Consider the following 22,770-nt stretch of genomic DNA (forward strand, 5'->3'; position numbering starts at 1 on the left):
ACTGCAACTGAAAATCCTGTTCGCTGCAGTGTGATCTACACACACACACTGGTGGAAGGGAAGAGGAAAAAGAAGGGAGCAGTTGAGGAAATACAGTTCTGGTTCATAGGCAAAATCCAGCAGGTCTGGATTATTCATTTCTAATTGGAACTTTCCAGAAAATGGACACACACTTAAAGCTGACTTTCAGTGGCAGCTAGAAACCAAAGCCTGTAGCTACAAGACAAACCGTCTATCCCAGATACAAAAAGTTTTGGTTTCCTCCTTATGTAATCTAGCTAGTAGTTTGGGAACAAACCTGTACCTTGGAGGAGCAAGTGAGGAAGGTGACTTTTCAACAACCTGTTTTGTTCACAAAAACAAAGAGGAGAGGGGGAGGAAAGGTTAGCTCACGGAACTCAGAACAAGGCAACAAGCGGTGATGAGTTAAAGGGATGTCTGTGTGCCTAGTGTGTAAAACATCTAAAACCGACTTGGTCGTCACCACTCTCTTCACTATCACTGAGCTGCAGGTCGTCCTGAAGCATTCTGAAAGACAACCAGAAGATAAATATCAGCCAAGGCAGACATATTTTCTATCAGCAGACACTGAAAAAAATTGGTTTGTGTTTGCCAAAACAAATCTCACATAATTTCTGAATATTTGGCATGCTTGAACTACTAAACCCTGTCATTACCTGAACAAATGGTTAAAATGTTCCCTCCTCCCCAGCTTTTCTTTTTAACTCTGTTTTTCAACTGACATTGGGATATTTTACAGTGGAGGTCCACAGCAATGGCTGCCATCTACAGACAACAAAGACCAAGCCAGTGAGGGGAATGCTTCTCAGAAAAGGCCACCTAGCACACCACCACAGGGTGGAAGAAGTCTGATCTTTGTACAGTAAGAGACTCACATGCTCTTAGCCTACACTGGCTCCCCAAGGGACAGAAAGCACCGTCTTTGCACCAGAAGCTGTGCATGTTCATGCTTTCTGCACTCAGGGTTGAAAATATTTCTCCTGTCACAGGGGTTCTCATTTTGCTGCTGAAGTCTCCTATCACGTGTGTAAGTAAATGCCAAAGTAAACCCTATCTCCTATTTCTTCTGTGCATAATGAACTTCATGCTCCTGCACATCCTGGCAACGTCCAGCAGTTCGGACACCCAAAGCCATTCACGAGTGAAGAGGCACAAGCTCTGTTTTACTATTGCTGGAGAAGAGAGCATGCTGCATGCAAATGCTTCCAAAAGCATCAATTAATCCTCTGCCTGCCGGTGTTAACTGCTGTTTGCAATTTCAATATATTACCAAGGTCCTTAAAAGGCTGGAAGGAAAGGATCTGTGGGAACAGACCTAAAGTTCTCCCAAATTGTTATCCCCTTCTTTGGCAATCATGCAGACATCCCAAAAGGATATTGAAAAATAGTCAGGCAAAACTTTTGCTATTCAGATGTACAGTTATTCAAATCTTGAAACTAGCTGGCATCTGACTGCTCAACCCAGAGAATTACTCAAGTGTCCGTACAAAAATGGGATAAAAAGCTTGTGAACTGAGACAGGTATTTAAATCAATCAGGTCAAAGCTGTTTATTTCAACCTCACTTCAAATTAAGAAGTTTCTCAGAGAGCCCTTACTGCTACATAAGAAAAATAAGCCTCCAGCTCTTCATGACAACACATTTCATAGCAAGAAAACAAATATGAATGATCTCCAGTGAATCACATCACCCTGGAAAAAGGTGGTGAAAGTTGGTGGTTTCTTTGTTCAGGCATTTTGACTATCATTCCCCTATGACTATCCTCTATTGCCTCATTTCCTCACACACCTTCTCAGTGGAAATCACCTCTTGTCTCTTCTTTTAGAGTAAACACTGAAGGGAAGTGCTAAGAGACACCACCTTGGAAAATGAGACTCCTGAATTTCCTACAGAAGGTAAACAGCTCGCAGCCTGCAGCAATCCTGCACGTGCCTACTCTGTTTGTGGGCTAGAGCTGAAGCTCACTGCCAGACAGACGCGGCACAAAAAGGAAGAAAAGAACAGCAACAATACAGACACTTCACACTTCTGGACAGTCTGGCCAAATGTCTACTGGCATCTCAATGAATTCTTTGATTTTCTTTTACAACTCTTTAGGGGTAGTAGTCCTTCAAAGGCGATAGTGAAGAAACTTCCAGGGATGCTAAAATGTTCTGAAAGTGGGTTTGGGTTTTGTTTTGCTTTAAGAATTTACAAACTTATTTCCTTCAGAGGTAAGAGGATAATCATAGAATTATAGAACAGTTTGGGCTGGAAAGGACCCTAAAGACCAGATAGTTCCAACCCCTGCCATGAACTGGGACATGCAGGTCTTCTTTTAAATCTTTCCACATGAGCTGCTGGTAAATAAAATGCATCAACATAAAAGAACACTGCCAGTACTTAAGCTCCATTTAGGATCAAGAAAGGGCAATAAAACCTCAAATGAGTCATACTTCTGCAAGGATAAACAAAGCCACTTTCCCCAAAACAAAGTTCCAACAAATTGTTAAATAGCTTAGTTAAAAACAAATAAATCTGCTTTAATTTTAATGCTTTAATTAGATCACAAGTTAATAGATGCCAAGTTTTCATTTGCAGGACATGTTCATTTGCAGCTTATATACACACCATTAATCTCCCTGTAAAGCTATTTAACAAGAGCTCTTATAGAGAGAGAAGCAGCACTAAATTAATATCACTTGCCAAACAACTACACAGGGAACACAGGCTGATCCCTCTCTGCTAGCCAGGTTAAAGATGCATCACCAAGGATGAGCTGGCATCTGCCTTTTAAAAGGGCTGTTTCCATTCCAGTGCAGCCAGGTGCAAACTTCGGGGCTGCATCCAAGAATGAAAGCCATCTGGGAAAGCCTTGCACGCTCTGAAAAGCTGAATGTTTAATTTGGGCAGACAGATGCCTTGGGATTTCAACTTCTAATTAACCAGCACAAACACTGTTTGTTTTCAGCCAGCTACTCTTCTCAACACAAGCTACTGCAGGCAGCTGAATTTTCAGACAGTCACGTGTGCTTTGAACAGCAAAGAAAGCCAGTCCTGTTGTGCCAAGGAAAACAAACACAAAAAAGAAAGATGCATCAGTTCAAGGGAAAGATGCAGAGGAAGTCCTTGGGCAAATCTCACTTGACTTCATTTTGGACATAAACCCAAGCCACCCTGTTCCTCCTTCTTTCACTGCCTCTGTCAAGTATGGGTATGCACATTCCTGGCAGATGAGTGCTGGCTCTGAAATGTGCAGCAAGGATGTTGAGCAGAAAGGGGATCTTGGCAAAGGACAGAGCTACATACCATGCCAAATTTAACATTCTGGTCCTTTGGGCTAAGAAAGGAGTCTTTTCCAATTCTTATCTACAGGAAAAATTCATTCTCTCTGCTCCCTGGAAAACTGACTAAGTGCTAAAGGGATTTTTACAAGCAGCTCAAAAGAGTTGAACTAATTATGGTCATAGGGTAGCTGAGGAGGAAGGCAGAGCCTAGAGCAGTTGAAAGTACTTGTTTTAATGGTGCAAAGAAAATTTCCAGAAGTCATTGAGTAGCAATCTGGGCTGGAAGAATGAGGAACAGAATAAGAAAGGGATTAAGGGAGTAAGTAGCTCAGTGCTTAACAAGACACTATCTCACACTTCCAGTGAGCAAGGGCTCCGCTGCATCATGCTGTAACAGTAGGAAAAGGGATATCTTACAGGGCTTGAGTACAAATTTCTACAATCTCAACCAAGATGGAGACATGCTCTTCCTCTTACTCATGACTAGCCAAGCTTTATTTTGGTTTAATGAAATGGTTCAGGATAATGAAAACAAGAGGAGTAAGCTTTGTAGTCTGTAGTTTGCAGCCTTTCATGGAACAACATACTATGGAGTAACATGAGATCTTGAGGTATCACATGAACTGACAGGCATTTAATGGTTTGGCAATAGATCCCTGAGCCTTCCAGACATGGAGAGATTTCTATTTGTTAATCGGGGCTCAGAAGCCACCAATGCTGCCATCTGGCCAGGTTAATCCTGAAAGACTAATGTCAACCCCCACCAAACTGCTTTCAAAGAGCATCTGTAATTAACCTCATTAATGGATAGCCACTTTCATCTACAAGAACAGTACCAAGTTATTCTAATCAACAACTTAAATTTTCTATTGGAGCAATTAATTTATTAGATGCATACTTCATATATATGTATACACACATACAAAATTAAAATACACTATAGAAATTTTATCTTCACCCCATCCTGCAACTATGTTATTAGAATATAAATTGAATGTTTTAGAAAATATAGGTGAAATTTTTTTAATAAAAATACAATTAAGACAACACTTTTTTGAAAACCTTTTCTTGAGGAATTGCAGAAAGTTGTACCATGCAATTGCTTTAAAATTTCACCCTAGATTTTGCAGGTTTTGTAGCTGTAGCTTTATGAGCCCTTCCAGGCTTCAAAACATTGAATTGATTGGATTCAGTTTGCATCCCTTATAATATGTGAGTTGGATGCATTATGAGTAGGTTAAGGAGGAGCACAAAAGTGTGAGGTTAAGCAGCCATAGATTAAAAGAACAGGAAAATTTTAATGTAGTACATTAGCAGTTAGGTTTTTTCTTCAGTTTTGTTTTGGTTTTTACACAGTCATCATAATCAGGACATGGTTTAGTAGATCTGCATTGCTGGCTTAAGGGTTGGACTTGATGATCTCTAAGATCTTTTCCAACCTAAACGATTCTATGATTCCATCACAAAACAATAATGTTTCTGTGGGTGAAAATTGCCTGTATTGAAGTTTTCTATGAAAACTCAGATTGATAATACCTTAAAATCTTCAGAATCATCAAGTAACCCAAATTTAGGTTATTCCAGGCTTTTTTAACTAACTGCACAGTAGAGACTGGAACAGAATTTAGTTACTTACGATGTTCTTGATTGAGAACTAGGCAATGTTTCTGAAGGTGCGCCATACTGCTCTGTAAATGAAAAAGGAACAGGTTGGTTTCATTGCCTCCTTGTAGCCTATTTTACCCTATGGGCTCTGAGCACCAGATTAGACTAACCATTTTCTTCTAGGACATAATTATTTGCCGTTGAGATTATTCATCACTCCAAATGGGGTTTCCTAGCAAAACATTGCTTGTCCTCTGCTGAACTGTGGCCTTAACTTCTAGATAATGAATGTATACAATCTCCTAAGCCATTTCTAAATTCATCACTGTTGAGCAAAGCAGACTAAAACATGCCTGTTAATCAATGTAAACATTTGATGTTCTCCACAACATACGACACTCAACACACAGATCTGTCAATACCCATATAACTATGTTTTCTTCGGATTTCTACTTACTCTGATCCTGTGCTACAGATCCCTCAGGCTGCAGTTCCTAGAAAGAAAGGATGAAGTGCAAATTGAGAATAAAATGAATCAGCTCTCTCTTAAAAGCAGCGTACCAATGATTTGCTTTCCATGTGTTACTGTAATAAATACTCTGACAAGCTTGTCTAAGCTTGACTTTCAAGTGCCCAATAGTTTAAACTGGCCTGATGTAGCTTAGCATGGAAAGAAATGATTTGTGCTACTGCCACCAAAAATGTGTTGCTAGCACATTAGGGATATGCACATTTTTGAAGAAATATTTGAAACATTTTATAAGAGCTGTCAAACGCTTCCGTTTAACACAGCAGATATTTTTGTTGACAATAAAGGTAAAATGTATCTTGTGGTTCAGCAGAGATACTTAAAATGTTTCTGAAATTGCAGACCACAATTACAAGTGTGTAAGTTGCTGAAGCATATTTCATTCATCCCCATTGTCCTTTCATTTATCAGACCTCTTCTGAAGATAATAATACCTCTTAACAGCCTTTATTTATGAAAGGGGGACAAAAACACATGCAAGTGCCAGAAAGCTCTCTTCAAGTTTACCAAAAATGCTGGCAAAAAGAGGGTGTTTTACCTTTGTTGGGAATGAAAATTTGGAAGGCTCTGCTTTAGTAGGCGTATTAAGAGCTGTCAGGGGAGGTGGCCATGAGCGTGTCATTTCCTAGAAGGAGTGAGAGGAGCAGCTATCAGGATTTTTTGCTGAGAGACACAGACAAAGTTTCAGGCTTCAGAGATTCACATGGATCTACCTCTTCATGTGTTTGTACATCTTTCCCCATGGAAGGACTTGGGTGCATGGTCCTGCTCAGGACCACACTGCTGCAGCCGGCAGTACAGACACAAGGCAGTGTGTCCAGTGCCTTTGGAAGAAGGTTGCTCAGGAAAGTCAACTCCTGACTTGATGAAGGAGCAGCTCTGTCTCTTGAACTGCTCTAGACTGCATTACACTCAACTACTGCTAGAAAGCCTGATCTGGCAACTCCAGCTGTATCTGAGGCCGACTTTTATTTTTACTTCTCCTCAGCACACCCCAAAACACACTTTTAGTGATGGCAACATCCACTGTGTGAAAAGAAACAAAGTAGCACTTTTTTTCCCCCACCCACTACCTTAATGAATATAAAATAAAAGCAAACACAGAGACCTATTATTTAAGAGCACCTACCCTCAAAATTTCTTCAATGGACTGCACATCAATAGGGTTGGTTTGCTGTAACAAGAAAGAAGGAAGCAGCATGACGTTTTATGGTTTTTTACCAACTGACATGAGATAAGTATGCACTTGGCTAACATTTGCTTACCAACAGCTCTACACATTTCATGGAAGTCCATTATTAATAAAATGCTAGTAAGGAACAAAATCCCCATCAGAAGGGCAGTTAATAATGCACTTCTAAAAAGCCTTGCTTTCAAGTCTTTAATAGAAGATATAGTCTAATAAGGATGAAAAAGAAGGAAAGTGAAACAGAGCTCATTAAGCAATTATGCTCATTCAGCTGACAGGATTCCCCTTGTTTCATGATATGCATTCTTCTATAAATCCATGTGTACTCAGCAGAAAAAGAAGCCAGTATAAAGTCCTAACCTTGGAGATGACACAGTAGAGGTGGGTTTAAGTGGAGGAATCATGCACCAGGCCCTCAAATTCCAGCTCTTGGACTCATATAAACATCAATTGCCATTAAAAAATAGAAATGCAATACAATTTAACATGTGTAGATTAGAATAAAACCTTGATTGCAGCACTGGGTAGAGGCAACATAGTGATTTCTGGAGAAGCCTGCAGATAGCATGGATCTGGATCAAGGGACTGCCCCTGTACCTCCCAACCCCATTTTGCTGGAGCCCAGGCAGCGATCACACATGCCTGCCTGGCCCCTGTTCCCCAGCTCAGGTGTGGTGATGCCCTCTGAAGCAAGGCCAGCTCCCTGTGGTGCCCTGGCACTTCACCAACGCCACCGGAATGGGACCAGGAAACAGGGTGGCAGCACCTGCAACTGCCCTCAACCAGGCTCACAAGCCCAGGCACAGCGAAGCTCTAGGGCAGAGTACAAAGCAATAGCAATGCTTCTATTTTCCAGTTATTTAACAAACAGAAGACACTGCAGCTTGTGCAAACACAGAAATCTGCTTTTAATGTATCAGCAAACCCACTTGTCCTGGCAGGACACACCCCTGCACGCACGAGGCACTGCTCTGCCTGGAGCAGGGTAAAACAACTCCAACAACATTACCAGTGGTAAATGGTATTTGCAAAGCTACAAGTGGTACAGGGAGAAGGGGACATCAAGCTGCTTTTTGTGTTGAATAATGCTGAAACCAGTCTGACTCATCAATCCCAAAGTTAAGCATCCTGATACTGAGACGTAGATCTGACAAAGTACCTAACAAAGGAACAAACAAGTGATACCACTAACTTATCTCAAGCTTCTGAGCTGACACAGCTCGCCTAAAGTCATCTGACAGTGAAACACTTTGTTCTATAAAAACCCAGCCCCAAACCCTACCAGCAGGGTCTTTAACATATCCCTTCCCTTCTTGGACCATGTGTGTGGAGATTCCTCCCATGAGTGCAGATACCATTCAAGGGTACTCCCTGAGGCTGAGTGAAAGATTTGCCCATGGTTGCTGGTATGATTAAGTAACATCAATCTCTACATAATAATTGTTTTTGTTAGCTTTAATAAATATTGCTTCCTAGTGTACTATACTATACTAATTATTATAGCTCCTATATTGCATAGCAAAAAGTTCTGGTTAAGCTCTTTTTGTCTAATCATTATTTTAATAAATTATTTTTATTTCTATAAATATATCTAGTTTGCCATCCTTAATCCTGCAGGACAAAGTTGTATAAAGGTTCAGTTACACCTATATAATCCTTCAGGCATAAACAGTGGGCAAAGGCTGGGGCTGAGATTGGATCCAGACACACCCAGGTTCCTCTCTAGGGAGGAGTTTAGAAAGCAAGGGGGTCCTTTCTGAACCTTGTGATTCAGTGGGAGCGCTCCTTTAATAAACTCTGGCTGAAGATCCCACTCTGTCTGTGACAGCAATGCCCCTGGACAGAGCCCACTGCACCTCTCACCAGACTATATGTGGTGGAAGAGGATGAAGCAGCAGTGCCCTCCCTTCCAGCACCACTGGCAACACTGGGCACTGGGCATGCTGCACAGCAGGACCTCAGCTGCTTCCACATGCTGACCCACCACTCAGCCATGGGGAACACCACTTCCCTTCCACAGATTGGCTTCTCATCTGCTAACAAGTCATGTGTTTTGAAGATGCCTGTAATTTACACATCTTTTCCTAACTGGTATCATTAAAGGAGACTGAAACTGAAAACAACCAAACAACTGAGTAGCTGTAATGGGCAAAGTGCATCACAGACCAGTTTCTTCCCTACAAACAAGGAATTCAATGGAAACATCCAGTGATCTGTGTACTTGCTGAAAGGGAAAGGCCAGGAAGACCTCGTTCACTTTAAAGGCAGAGGGCAGCAAGCTACAGTGCCCAATCAGAAGGATCTTCCCAAAACCAGATAAAGAGGAAAACAAACACTTCAGTAAGTCAAAAAATGTCATTCTCAGCCCTCTCACAGAAAGGCCACTCATCTGCTTCCCACATGCTGCTATTTACATTGGAGGGATAAGAAAAGATAAAAGAATGTCTTTTCCCTGCAACTTCATTTGTCTGAGTCTTAATAAAGCTCTCATCGAGGCAGTACTCATTTGACAAAGATTTGACTTTTCCTCACAAAATCATGCATGGAGTGCTGCTTCTGACCTTACTCATCCAAATAAGCAGAAGCTGAGGCACAGCCAGATGAGTCACATGAATGAAAGCAAGGCTTGCAGATGTGTCCCACAGCAGGCAGAAGGAGGGGAGAGAGAGAGCAAACAGCAGGGAACTACCACATAGCAAGAGATCAGGATGCTGCATACCCCATGGTGCCAAAAAAGCACCTCTTGTTCTCTTTTTCTTCCAGCAAGCTCAGATAGTTCAACCTAATTTAATTCTTAACTCAGTAAGTGGTGAACAGCAGACACAGAAACTTGCATCTTCCTGTACAGAAAAGCAGCTCTCAACTAGCAGATCGCTTCAAAAACTCCTGAGGTACCCCATGAGAGCATTATAGTAAAAACCCTTCCCACAAAACAGATAAGAAGATCCTGCCTGGGCAAGGTATTCAAAAACTCTCCCTATAATGGATTAATTGCAAGAAATAAAAATCAGTTTACTTCACCCACTTCAGAAACTTCTCTTTTATGAAGTGATAAGTGATGACAAAAGTGGAATTCATTTAATGTGAGAATCAGAGAATATGTACACCAGCCAGTTTGGACCTCTCTTATCCTTGCCAAACACCACAGACTCCTTCCAGAAGTTCTTTCTGATGAGTCTGGAGAGGCTTTGACATTGATTCAGGTTTACATACAGTATTTACAGTTCAATTGTCAGGAGGATTTATTGTAACCCCCAAGGGCACTGATCAGTGACTGCAGTTCTTCACAAGTCCAGGGACTTAGAAGAAACCACTTATTTATGGCACAAAATTTAAAGGAAAGCAAACACATGACACTGAACAAGTACTGCACAAGTCTGCATCAGCAGCAATAGGGCCTCTCTTTTGTTGGGTTTTTTTAAAGACACCAATATCAAAAACATGTTGAAATGATTGCTCTAGGGATTACAGTCAGACCATCTGGGACATGCACAGTGCCAAAACCACACCAAAACTGGTCAAAGTCATCTGACTGAACTGGGGAAAACTCCTACTCTCAGCTAGGACTGAGATTGTCATTTCCACCTCAAGCCTGCAGCCCAAAGCAGTCCCTATGCCCTGAACCTGTGGGGCACAGCCCCTTTCACTCCATCCCAGCTGCAGCAAACAAGGACTCCCCGTCATTTACAAACCTACTCATCCAGTGCCTGAAGGAGCTGGACTTTTCTGCATGCTGAGTAAATTCTTGCCTTTTATTGTTTGTTTGTTTCTTTGGGGTTTTTTTCCCCTTTAAGTCATATCTCAGCTCTGTTTCCGCTTGTTAAACCACTAAATCACCATTAAGCCACAAATACCACCCAGTAGCAAGGAATGTCCTTGCCAGTTTTAAGAGAAGAGTTTAAGGGAAAGGAGAAATACACTGATGCTTCATGAAGAGCCATAAACCCAAAGAAATCACCTAAGTGAGACCAGCTTTACTGAGGACTGTGGGTGTAGGAGGTCAGATATTACATGGTGCTATCTATCCCCACCAGCAGTTTTACAGCCTTTACTGGGAACAATCCCTCCACACAAGTCCCTTTAAGTCTGGTGCACATTTGCTGTCTGACACTGACATCTGTACTATCTCCAGCTAGGACTCCCTTGTGTCACATTCAGACTCACTTTCAGTTTGGGAATGACACAGGCACCCCTGAATGTCACTCACAAAAGGTTTTGATGGTCGAGGTCAAGCACAATCACAGGGCATCCAAAACTATTGGGTTGTGGAACTTTTGGTTTGGCTTTTTAAAGCCAGTGTTCCCATGCAAACTGACGTTGTGCATCTGTAATGGCTAACCTCCTAGCAGCAATAATACTAATTTAACTACTAATAATGTTTATTTAAATGATAAAATTAATAATTATACTAATTTAAAGGTAAAAAAAAAAGGAAAATAACCACTGAAGGATTCACTACTACTTTCATCATGAACTGCAAAGGACCTGAGGACTGGGGCCAATATAATTTCAAGCATCTACGCAAGCGTAAGAAGCCCTAGAAGTTGCACAAGGAATTAGTCTCTCTTTAGTACAACAGGCTTGCAAAGATGCACAGGTGCACATACTCACAAAAGAAGAGAGGGAGCTCTTAATTTAGAAAACAATTTAAAATCTGCACAGGCACTCCATTCAAGCTTCATAGCAATTGCGTGACAAAACTCTCAGAAATACTTCAAAGTCCTCTCTTCACCAGCAATTCCAAAAAACTACACACTTGCATGAGCACATAGCTCTGCTCACACTCCGAGCCTTGCTCATCTCTGTTAGGGAGATGAATGAAAAAATCAGGATATTAAGAATCACCCAAAACCAGACTAAACTGCTTGAGGAACCAGCAGGCACAAAAATGAGATGCCCCACTAGCTGCGATATGTGGGCCTTAGATACTGCATTGAATAAGCAGTTCTTTTTCTTTTCTTTTTTTTTTAATGAACCTGGGGTTGAATGACCTCTAATGTTGCTTCTTTTTAAAACAATACTCCATTAAAAATTACAGCACACATCTTTATTCCATTCTTCCAAATGTGCCAAGTGTAGCTGAAGTATCGTACAGCTCTCTCATGTGTGGAGGACTGAAGCTTTCTCCCTAGTCTTTAAATAGCTTGCCTCATGAGGAGGATGTGACAGAGTAGTTTCAAGCACAATGTCAAAAAAATCGCCTCCCAGAGAGAGTTGGCCATGCATTATTCCAGAAGTCTCTGCGTGACACTGTCGAGATGTGTAGACTCAAACAAGGCCAGCAGCAGTAACAGCATATAGAATATGCAAAGATGAGGACAGAAGGTCTGGAAGGAGATATTAACGGGAACACATACAGGCTGCCTCTCAGGCAAGTATTAAGGTATTGCAGACCTTTCTGTTTCTTCTCATCTCAGTAATTTCCCCCCAACTGCTTATTCCTGCTCTTTGCATGTCTCTGCTGTCACAGTCCATTGGGAGCTGCCCCTCTGACACCCTGTGCGCAAACGAGCCCCTTGCTTCTCCATCTCCTTCATCTCGGGTGAAACTGGTGCCTGCACATTCCCAGGCGGTGTGGAGAGGAACAGCTACAGCACGTGTGTATTTCCTATGCTACCTGATAAATCAAAACATGAAATGGATGCGTGTGTAGCTCAAGTAGGCCAACTACTGTTCTTTGCCCGGTCTCAGACTGAGTTATTAGGGCCAAGAAAACTCAAGCAGGCAGTACTGTAAGGAGAAGAAAAGCCAATTATGAGTTTCATGCCCTTTATTCTGCTGTCAGGGTTTTGGGTTTTTTTTCTAATGAGAGCTTTACCATCATAACTATCAGTAGAAATGGTCACCTCCTGCTCTCATGCTAAAAAATTTTTTTTAAAAAAAATCACATTTACAGCTGCTTCCCATTTAATACTACACTTTAATACATCTGAATAGAAATACCTAGTTTTACATTTATTTTTTCATGTCAACTGCACAGCCATTGTCATTTGAATGCAATGAAGATCACAAAACTGCATATGCATTAAGGGTTAGTTCAAAAACAACATGCAGGACAAAATCACACTGAAAGCTACCATCCTGTCCTCACTTCACCCATCTGTGCTTAACCAGTCAGAGCAGAAGGAGATCTTGCATATTAGATGCACTCTCGTCCTCACATACAAGACACGCCAGCGATAGCACGCTAACTTATTCTCCAAAGCAACCTTCCACCTGCATTTCCATGTAGTTAAAAATCCATCTTCTCCATACTATATAGAGATGAGAAATGCACACACACAAAGACGACATTTCCAAAATGAACCAGTCAATAAAAGAGACATGTTTTAACCAAAACTCTACTAATCTTGATGATGGATGCAATCATGTTCTGCCATGTATTGAAAAAGGCTGCCAAAGTTTGAAGCTCATATCATCTTGCTTATCAACATAAACATGTAAATTCATAAAGGTTTTCACATGCTCTCTTGAGGAAAACCAGACACCATGCAGATTCTCTGCCAAGGATGTTTTAATGCTCCATACCACAAAACAGAAAGGCTATAATTCTTTGCATTTTACAAATCTGAAGTGCCTCTTATATTGTACCCAATACTTGCAAATAATAATTTTTAAAACTTTATGAAATGGGCATTTTAGATTATGAAAAAGACTCAAAGAAAACCACCCCGCAATCAATGTATGCTTCGCTATCAGCAAGTTTTGTTTTCCCTAAAAAGCACACAGATTGTGTCATGCTTTCCCATATGCACTAACCTAGTCCGAAGCACTGTGTTCCACAAACTAGGGAACAGGGGTTTTCTAATCGCCTGTCGCTGAGCAGATTGGAAACAATAGAAAGTGATGACTCGGTTTTGAAGCACATGCTGGTGAAACTTAGTAACCTCAACAGCTCTCTGGGGCATAAAACCACATTTTCATTTTCAACCCACAGGTTCCATCAGCATCCACCCCTTATAATGCAATGCAACCTTGTCAGCTCTGGCACCAGCAACCCTCAGGTTAATCTGATTTCACCTTCCAAGGAAGAAGCCAAGTCACCATGACAGCTTTCCGTCTGCAAATCGGTTCCTTGCCTTGTGGGAGCAACATGAACTCAAAAGCAAATATTGCACCAACGCACCACCGGTGGAGGATCGAGATGAGTAAGAGCCCACACACAAGGAGCAGGGATTTTTCAGCCAGCTGGCTCCTGAGTGCAGTGCTGTGGGGCTGCAGAGCCCACAATGCTGGGAACAGAACAGAACAAGCCCCAGGCGCTCTGCAGGGCTTCGCCCACCGCGGCTCTGAGGGGCGGCATCCCGGCTGCACAGCACATGGGCTGTGGGGAAGGCATAGCCAGAGCCCAGAACAGCACAGGGATTTCTCTGCCTCATTCCTGCACCATCTGCAATGCTGCAGGGATTTGGGAGCAACAGGAGACGCAAGTTCAAAGGGCACATGGTTAACCCAAAACATGCATACTTGAAAGTCAAAGTGATTCAGATATGTCACTTGCATTTGTAAGCAAGTGTTTTTGCAAGAATATACAAAGGTAAAATACCACTACCACAGCTGCTGCAATGAAAAAGACCCCTGTAAACCACTGGAGAATTGACTACACAGGGGAAAAACAGGGAGAGTGACGAAGAGCAAACAAAAGCAGCAAAATTGCATCAAGTAAGAGAGATGCAGGCAGGTAGTCAACCCACAATTTTCTTCTGATTCCGGTTCTGAAATTGTAGGGACTGGTTTTTTTTACTCCTTTCTTTTTTAAAGTTCATGAAAAAAGTATTAGTATTTTTAAAAGAAAAAATGTGGAGTGTGAGTTAAAACTTACCAAGATGTGTCTTTGTACTGTTGCCTGTGAGCTAAAGACTAAATCAATAAAGAATCAGATTGAAGAGTGTGCAAACACTTCAAAACAAGCTGTATTTTAAGGATGAGACCATCCCTTCCCTGACTTCACACTTCCCTAATATGCCAGTGTGGGAATACTTGCATATATTTAGGATTTTTTTGGTGCTATTTTTGTAATAAGCTCACAAAGGTTCATTTCAGAAATACACAAAGAGACTTTCATTATCATCACAAAATCTTTTCAGACATCATTTGTTTAAAAACTCATATTGCACAGAGTTCAATATGTCTTTAATGACTGGCTTCATAAATTATATTTACAGATTTTAAAGGCTGTTTTTCATGACTACTGTAAAATAACGTACAGGTACTATTTGGCGGCAGAGTCCTTCTAACAGCAGCTTGAGCTGTTCCAGGAAATTCAGGATGCTGCTGTCAGAGAAGGACAAACCTGTGAGAAGGGAAGGCAATTTTCTCAGCAGGATTAATTTTCACGGGAGGCTAAAAATTACCACTAGACACATCATTTTTAGCACAGAAGAAGAAAGCTAACCCCATTTCAACAATAACATGACAATCACAACAAAAATACACAGGAAGGTAGAGTACAGAGGGACAAAAAGAGAAAATGAAACAAAGAAAACTGAAATAGAAAACTGAAATTTTATAAAATCCTTGTATCAGATTATCTTTGTGGAAAGTAGTAACAAAGTACCACATGCTGCAGGAGCTGTAAAAAATGCACATTGGGGGATGCACTTGCCGAAGTTTTGTGCTAGCTTCAGGTAGCCAGCTGGGTGGGGTTAGATGTGAAGGATGAGCAGAAACAACACCCCATGTCTCCCCTCTTACCAACTTAGTTCTTCCACCTATTCCAGTGAGACTGGAATGATTCCAGGAAATCATAGCAAAGCTAAAGTAGATCTGCTTGACATTGCTTACCACATTACGTTTCACTTCTGTATTTCAGGAAAAAAACAACCCTTTAGTGTGCACACTAAAACAATGCTGAGGCACCACAGAAATGTATGGAAGGACTCTCCCTCATCCAGCAAGCAAAATCTTAAAAATTACACTATGAATGCATTTGTTTTCACATTTGCATTTATGCTGCTTGCTTAAAGTCACAAGACCTCATTGTAGACTACAAATCCAATCTACCAGTCTCAAAGTCCATGAGAGCCTTCTAAAGTAATTTTTCTGGGTGCTGTTTCAGGTCCTCTGTGGGCACCAGGGTTTAACCAGCAGCTTGAATGTAGCCAAGTTCCCTGTGGACAGTTTCACAGACACACTTAACCCCTTTGAGTCGACTCCTCTCTCTTCCAAGGCAACGCCAAAGCTACTCTACCTAAACATGCCCCATCACCCATCGCCCTCCTGCTTCTGCCCTAGCATCAACCCAGAAGCTCAGCTCAGGAGAGAAGGCAACAGCTCCAGCCTGTCACCACCCTTGTCGCAGGTTTGAAAACAAATCAAACCATTCCCACGAACTTTCTTCAGCTGACACTGAATGATCCTGGCAATTTAAGCATTTTACATCAAAATACTGAGGAAACAATGGTTGCACTGTCCTGTTCCTGCGTGGGTGCCTGGAGGAAATAAAACATTCTTTAAAGATTTTACACGCTTTTCTGCCTCTGAGATGGATTATTTTGCTCAATCTAAAAATAAATGCATGGGCCTCATTGTGTTCAAACACATCAGAAAAAACAAATCGCTATTTTGTCTTTCTTTGATTGAAGCAGCAAAGGGGTTTATGTCCTGGGGGAACAGACTGTTGATATGTTTTAATGAAGGGTTCTTTACAAATCTTGAGCTACTGTAAGAAATTTGTGCATTTCTTGTTAGTCTTTATTAAATAATAATATAGTTGAAATCAAAACAAACTAAATGTGAAAATTAAGTGCAGCATCACCGGCATATAGTCATGCGGACCAGGACTCCAGCCAAGTCTGATTATTTCACTAAGAAATTGTTCCACATAAAGAAACGCCACACAAAAGCACCTCCCACTGCAATTACCATCTGTATAGTAGCTCACAAAAATCTAATTTTGACCCCTTGATTCTATAAGATTTTCTTACCTACTCTCCCCTTAAAGGCCCTCCAATAAATAATTTCTAATACTGCTTAATGTGAATCTCTAAGTATTGTGTCCATAAAAAGCTGAGGCTTTGTCCTCTTGTTCCCTGCAGAACAAACAAGGTGTCTTTCAATGTAAGTGTTGAACTTTAACTATGAAAAGCATTTGAGTAAGAGCAGCAAGACATGATTTCAGGTGTTTCCTCATTTCCAATACCGTCTCATTGTAGTTTGAGTAGCCTGACTTTTAACCTGCTCCAGAAAAAAAAAAAAAGCTGGACACTGCACCTGATACAACGGAAGATAAGACAACAGTGACTACATTTGTTAAGACCATCAAGGAAATTGTGAGTTTTGGTGGTGAGAGACATCCTGTGGTTCTGGGAATCACCTCAAACAATAATTAAGTGCTGCCATCATTCAGAAATGTTTTCCATTTCCAAACACCACTTTTCTCTTAGAGAACAAGCCAAGTTAGATTTATGATGGCAGTGGTGGCACTTGGTGCTCCTCCCCTTAATGACACAGTAAACAAGACTTGGAGATGCAGGCTCTCCCACTGTTTTAATACTTAACAGGACTTCTTTTCTGAACCAAGACCACCTATTCGTCCATTTCTTTGAAAATAGTGCCCCATGGCAGTTCCCTGTATTACCACCACTGCAAATAAAAATTTGAAAAGCAAACGAATTGAAGAGGCAGGCAGGAGCCTGGAGCAGCATCACAGCCTCAGTCCAGCACAACTCTGTGCTGCTGCCTGAGACTGACCACACAACTTGGAGGGGAGCTAGAAGGCATCAACCACCAGGAGCAGTGCATCAATGGAGAAAGCAAAGTGGGAGGGTTGTGATTAAAGGGATGCTTGTTAGTGGATCTAAGGATAGTATTCCCAAAGGAAAACAAAAAAAAAAGAAGAAAACTGTGTTGAGAGAAGTGTATCTCTCTTCACAAGCAACCAGAGTTCTTAACTCAGAAAAAGCCTAGGTATATTTTTAAACTTTAATGGAAATTGAAAAAATATTTTTAAATGCTTCAAAACCAAGGAACTTAACCTGTGGGGGGAAAAACAGCAGGATATCCCTTTGCTTGCAAAGACAACTTTCACCATTGTTTTACAACTGACTAAATGCAAAAAGACTACCTCTAGTTTTTAAGTTTTGAGGTTGGAACAGCAAAATGCCTTATTATTATCACCATCATGCATACACAGATGGAAGTTATCCTCTTGGAGACAAAACATTGGACAAATCTCTTGGAAAGCTCCCCTATCTTGCTAAACATAATAGGAAGCCAGATGAAGCTCTGTCCACCAGTTACCTGGTCACTCTTTTCAGTATACAGAACTAATTGTTGAAATTTAAAACTTTTTTTTGGACTTAACCTTTTGGCTGTAAAAGCAGCATCCAAGGTTGACATGGCCTGTTCCTAGAAGATGTTTGTTAGCATTTGTCTGAACACAGACACTTTCATCCTCTCCTCACAGCTTTGTACACTCAGCTAAAAGCCCACAGCACCCTCAGCTTCTTTGCCATGTAGATACAGAGGCCAGGGCTGGACACGGCCTTCTAGGACTTGCTTTGCTCCTGCTGTGCTGAGAACAATCTGTCTACAATCAGTATTTAAAATCCAGATAGAAGAAAAACACTTGCCTCTGTTATGATTCAAAATGTAACCTTCCTTAAAAATCATTTTATCATCACCTAAACTCTGCATTAAAGACTGCAGACAATATTTCCTAAATCTCAGAAGTTCTTTATGCCAGGCTTAGGCATCCAGTGGTGTCACATACAATTTTCATCTGCAGCTAAGTGCAGCAGGAGTGCTGAGCTGAAGTACCTGGCTGGCATTTGAGAAGTGATTCTTCTCAGCCAGGTGCAATAGGAAGGCTGTAGGTCATGAGCCTCCCAGGCTCAAAAGGCTGTAGGAGAACAAAGTAATGCTGAGAGGATGGGAGAGGGTCCCTTCACTGTTTCCTTCCTCGTACTCTGGAGGGAAGGAGCAGATTTTTGGCTTATTCAATATACTGTCTGAATGGCTTATAATTAAAATCCAAACAATGGGAGATGGTTATGTGAAGCACCAAGACATCAACCAACCTCTGCATAAGGAAAAGCTTTCTGCATCTTTTCCTGAAGCAGCTTTGGGGCAGCAAACTGGAGAAGACTACACTCGTTTCCAGATTTTCTCTATTACTGTTTCACTGCCTATAGTTTTCTTTACACACAATTGCTCAAATGACGCCATATTTGGAGAAAAATTACCAAGAACCAATGGCAACATGCTCAGGGATATGAGCAGGCAGCTTTATAATTTGTAGCCATATGATAGATTAGGTTCCACACCTTTGCATACTACAATTTATGTCCTCTCAGGCAAAGGCTCTACAATCACAATAGTTTCACATGAAGTCCCCAAACTCCCGAAAGCTGGAAAAGCATTCCCCACAGAAGGCTCTGAGGAAATGTCTAAGGGAAGGGTAGGACATACCTGAGGGGTTACTGCTACCATAGCAAACAGAAAAATAAATACCACATTGCTTCTCCTCTTGCTTTCAGTATGGAAACATGCTCAGTCCTACCGCAGTAACACGAATGCTCTATTAGCACAGAGGGGCAGGCAGGGAGCTCACCCTGCCCTGCAGCACGGCACACCAAGGAGCAAGGGAGGTCAGCCTGCACTGGTAATGCACAGATGGTGTTCCTTCAGCACATTCAGTCAAGGATTAACAAAGGAAAACTGCAAATAGACAAGCAACATGACAGCCAAGAGCACCTTTAGTAATAAACACTTGCCTGAAGTGAAAACATTCAGGCCAAATACACCACACCTTTCACCTTTAGTGAACAGATGGTGTCCAGCCAGGTCTGAATTACAACTTGGGCTGAACAGCAGTGAGCTGACAGGCTGATGAAAGAAATCAAAGTATTCCCTGTATAAGAAGGAGTAGGTTGCCAGGATCCAAATCTGACATGAGTTTGTCTCCTTTTATATCAATTCACCCTACATCTGCCCAAACCTACAGCACTCTTCATAAGCCACTGCTATTCAAAATGCAATGTGCATAAGGCATATTTAAAAAATACAGTGTTCTTACAACACGTTTAAAAAACACAACATTTAGAAGAAATATATACCACAACATTAAAACAGAATTGTTCCACACATTGTTTATTTTAGAATAGACTTGTAAAACATTCTGTTACTCTGCCAGTGGGCTCACTCTAGAGACACAGAAAAATACTTGTAAACACATACAGCAGCAATAAGCCTGAAAAATCATGACGAAGTGCTCACTCACTTTTCCCTTTGGGGGTGCTTTGTTTATTCAATTCAATAGTATTTTAAATCAAACATTTGAATTTAGGCTCTGATTCAAGAGGAGTAAGTTTGCTCAAAATTATGCTAATATACAAACTTAAATTTTCCAACATTTCCCAAGAAAAGGAAAAAGTATGCATTGCTATTTTGTCACTATTCTTTGTAAATTCAAGCAGCAAAAAAGAGATCTGAAAAATTTGGACGTATTTTAATTTTGACTTAGTGAAGTTTAATAAGCCATCCAAGATAATATTTCTGACTGTGGCATAATCTAAGCTATTAGGTAATGTACTGAATAACAATAGTTATTATTTATCTTCAAAGGAAAGTGCACATTTATACAAGTCACCCAAACCAGAGTTTCTGTAAGTAATGGGAGTTTAGGTCATGTTTCATAATGAGTTAAAAATGAGTCCACAATCCAAGTACTATTGAGTGCTATTTCCTTAGCAGCCAAAGCAAACATCACACTTGTTCCTTCCTCCTTTGATTCCAGACAAGCTCCATCTGAAGAACAGGCAGAAAGGCCAAAGTGATTGAATTCAATATCCTGGAGAAGCAGGACTCATAGAAGGCAGCAATGCCTTTTATGAGATGAAAGTAGCTGCAGGGAAGGGAGAGGGCAGAGGACACTTTCCAGCATCAAGCCCTTATCATGTCTGAAACAAACACCAAGTCATGTCAGCTGCAGTTTTTTTCCCATGTGATTGGGTATATGCAAAGGCAGCTGGGCCGAGGCAGAGCCTCTCTGGGACCTTTTGCTTGGAGCACGATGGACTGCCAAGATCATGTCTCGCACTATTTGCTCCACCTGACTGCATGAGAAAAGAGGGCCTCAATATCAAATGACATTTATGAACTATTTGACCAATGGAACAAATTGGCAAGAAATTGTAACACTACTAATGCAATTTAGAAAAGAAATTTGACTTGAAAAGTAGGTGATTAAAAAGTTAGGAATATCACCTTTTCCAATCGGGAATTAAAATATTCTCCTGCCTAAAACAGTAAAGCACTATTTTATTGTCTAAGTAACATATTCTTATCATTATAAAGATGAAAATTGGCATCTAAATCTTGGGAGGGAAAAGGATGTTAAAGATAATTCATGAGAGAAAATGAAAAATGAGACCTGCAACTTTAAAGTATAGAATAACCACACAAGGCAACAAGTAAAAGAGGCATAACTTACAGAAAATAGACTACACTATACCATGGCAACAATACTGCTACTTGCTGAATTAATTTCAAAAATTAACATATTGGTATGGTCAAGCTTTGGTGAGCTCCGGCAATCTTATGCCCTTATCAGGGAAAATCAGGAAGCCCTTCTGTGATGGAGAACTCTACCAGGTCATACAAACATCAGGGCAACTTTTCTCCCCTTAATGCTCATTGAAAACTAGAGAACTGACCAACACTTGAGTGTAACACCTTCTCACTGCAGCACCCGTATGGGGCAAGAACACTGCAACCAGTGCCCATGAAGCAAAAGCAGTGCCACCAGAGTTGTCATAACCCACATGGCTGTGCTGATGCAGAATACTCTGTGGAGCATCCCTAAGCTGCAAATGGCCACTTCCACTGATGTTCACTGGAAGCCAGTAAAATATCCCACAAATTAAGAAATACAATAGAAAGCATGTGCTAACCTTTTCCCTTCACTCAAACAATACAAAGAATCAGATCAAAGACCAGGAAGTGCTCAAAATAGCATTAGGAGAATATTAATGTGATGACCAATGTAGGAAGACAAATCTGTATTTCAATCCTGAAAGTACATCTCTTGAAAAAGACACCATTGGTCTACTCCCAAAATAATTCAGAGGCTTCAAATGGGCAGATTCACTCTCTGAGGGAACATGTCCAGTGGCATTCAGGACCATCAGAGGAAAGACCTCCAGGCTGGCACTTAGCTATGAAGTGCTGCTTGGTTGGGAAGGAGCACAACCATACATCGGTGTTTTCAGCCTTGCCTTGTTTACGAGCTCTTTGACCCGTTAACAACTAGAGAAACCAACTCCGTTTACATGAGGCAGCAATTACGAGACTCACTGAAAATAGCCTCCTCTCTCTCCAAGCCTATCCTTCAGCAACCTGCTCCCAGTGGGACACAAAAGCCAGACCCTGACAAGGCCCCCACTGGCCTCCATGGGGCTGGGCACCTGCCTGGGTCTCACCTCCTCCCACCGAAGCCAAGCCCTGGCACCGCCCTTGCACAGGCAGCTCAGTGCCGCGCCACGTCCACCTGGTACACTTACCTCTGTGAACATGTCTTACCGCCCTCCTACATGGCAGGGGAGGTTTCCTGTTTTCGTACATTCCCTTGTCAGCCCTAATCAGTGTCAATAGGTTATGGTGTCTTTTGTGCTGGCGGCGTCAGCCCTGACAGGAAAGAACTTTTAATCTCTTCCCTCACGCCGAGCCATGAGACGCTGCAAGTGCTCCCAGGCACAACTCCCTTGGCTACCCTCCGAAAAATGCTCTCTCAAGCACTCCGTTGCTTAGCAATATTTACCTTCCCCCTGTACAGTTCAAACTGGCAACATCTGTCCCTTTGGCACTTTCCACTTGTGCTAGAAGTGGTGCGGAGAGTTTCAAAAATCTACAAACAGGTTGGTGGAGGATGTTTCATGTGAGCTATTAGAGCTGCTTTGGCATTTTATTGCTGGTTTATTTCCAGCCTGGATAAAATGTGTGGCTTCTTCCAAAGCAGAGGCACACAAGGGAAAAACCTTTTTTGCACCCAGTGGGACTCACCTATTAAATCCAATACAGGAAGTAGCTTTTTCTTTTTACATAACTACACCTGCGTGCTTTGGCTTGGTTTAGATAAAAAAATTACCCAAACAAGACACAGCACTGCCATATAATTCTCTCCTGTCAACTGGGATTGTCTGTGATATCTTCTAAGACAC

General features: G+C 41.4%; 1 protein-coding gene across 2 annotated transcripts in view; it reads right to left on the reverse strand.

Annotated features, from left to right (window-relative positions):
• Positions 1 to 22,770, reverse strand: part of AFF1 (ALF transcription elongation factor 1) — a 72,855-nt gene that overhangs the window by 19,369 nt on the left and 30,716 nt on the right. Inside the window, exons 4-9 of one of the 2 annotated variants that reach the window (XM_071555745.1) lie at positions 6,551 to 6,595; positions 5,960 to 6,046; positions 5,350 to 5,386; positions 4,924 to 4,975; positions 474 to 528; positions 305 to 342 (exon numbers count right to left, since the gene is read on the reverse strand). In XM_071555745.1, coding sequence (XP_071411846.1) covers positions 305 to 342; positions 474 to 528; positions 4,924 to 4,975; positions 5,350 to 5,386; positions 5,960 to 6,046; positions 6,551 to 6,595 — 314 coding nt within the window. Of the gene's footprint in view, positions 1 to 298; positions 343 to 473; positions 529 to 4,923; positions 4,976 to 5,349; positions 5,387 to 5,959; positions 6,047 to 6,550; positions 6,596 to 22,770 lie in introns of both variants that reach the window. The other variant, XM_071555744.1, reaches the window with a different exon arrangement.

This window comes from Pithys albifrons, chromosome 5 (assembly GCF_047495875.1).
Source record: "Pithys albifrons albifrons isolate INPA30051 chromosome 5, PitAlb_v1, whole genome shotgun sequence".
NCBI lineage: Eukaryota > Metazoa > Chordata > Aves > Passeriformes > Thamnophilidae > Pithys > Pithys albifrons.